General features: G+C 58.2%; 1 protein-coding gene across 1 annotated transcript; it reads left to right on the plus strand.

Annotated features, from left to right (window-relative positions):
• Window positions 1-652: 652 nt before the first annotated feature.
• On the plus strand, window positions 653-934 carry SPRG_17389 (hypothetical protein; the record flags this gene model as incomplete). The annotated part of the gene is made up of 1 exon (XM_012357147.1): window positions 653-934. A coding segment is annotated over one exon (282 nt), but the record flags the coding sequence as incomplete, so codon positions are not given.
• Window positions 935-984: the final 50 nt, after the last annotated feature.

The following is a 984-nucleotide window of genomic DNA, read 5'->3' on the forward strand; positions in this document are numbered from 1 at the left end:
CGCGGCTCCCACTGTCTTCGCTGCCGCCACAGCCGTCGCCACCAGCTTCGCCACAGTTTCAGAGGCCAACACGCCACTAATATCACCCTCCGCCAGTGCCCGGCACGTCTCGTTTGTCGAATGCATTTACCTTCTCGTGGACGTTGAGCGTGGCGCGCGGCCAGCGGCTTCGAGGCCAGCAACGCGCCGTTCTTTCTGCGACATGTTGCACAACACCATTTCAGTTTCATCACACGATTTGCGTTCACTGAGATCTCGCCTTCTAGACTTGTATTTTGTAGCAATCACGTGCTGGGACGAAATGGTGTATGAATAACGCCAAATAATAGCCGAATAGTGTATGAAGGTTTGCGACAGCCCACCAACCAATGCGCTCCCTTGCGCGCACCATGATGAATCGCCACGACGTGCAACACACTCGCACCGACGACCACCCACTCGTACTGAGAGCCTCGTCGAAACCATCTCGTGTGCGAAGAAGCAAGCGCTTCCTATGGCGCTGAACAAGGGTGGTGCTCGTACACTAATTACCGTGCGTCAGAAGATCGCAAAAGATCCCGTTGGGCTGGAACCAAGATCGCGGGCAAAATGTGGTCGTCGATACAGATCGAATTGCATCGCGATGCAGCGTCTTGGATTGGTTCTTATGGCCATGGCTGGCGTCGGCCACGGCTCGTACTGCCAGCGCACGATGCGCCAGCGCGAACATCTGCATCCGAGCGTGTACACGCTGCCGCCGCCGACTGAGAACGAGGTGCTCGCAATGGCCGCGCTGCCCAAGGCGCTCGATTGGTGCGAGCGCGGTATGTGCACGTCGTCTTGGAACCAGCACATTCCGCAGTACTGTGGGTCGTGCTTTGCGCATGGCGCGCTCTCAAGTGCGAACGACCGCATCAAGATCCTCAACCACAAGCTCGGGTTTAATGGGCCGGACGTGATGCTCGGGCGCCAGAGCTTCCTCAACTGCGCGCCGGGCCACGGCCT

This window comes from Saprolegnia parasitica (assembly GCF_000151545.1).
Source record: "Saprolegnia parasitica CBS 223.65 unplaced genomic scaffold supercont2.757, whole genome shotgun sequence".
Lineage (NCBI taxonomy): Eukaryota > Oomycota > Saprolegniomycetes > Saprolegniales > Saprolegniaceae > Saprolegnia > Saprolegnia parasitica.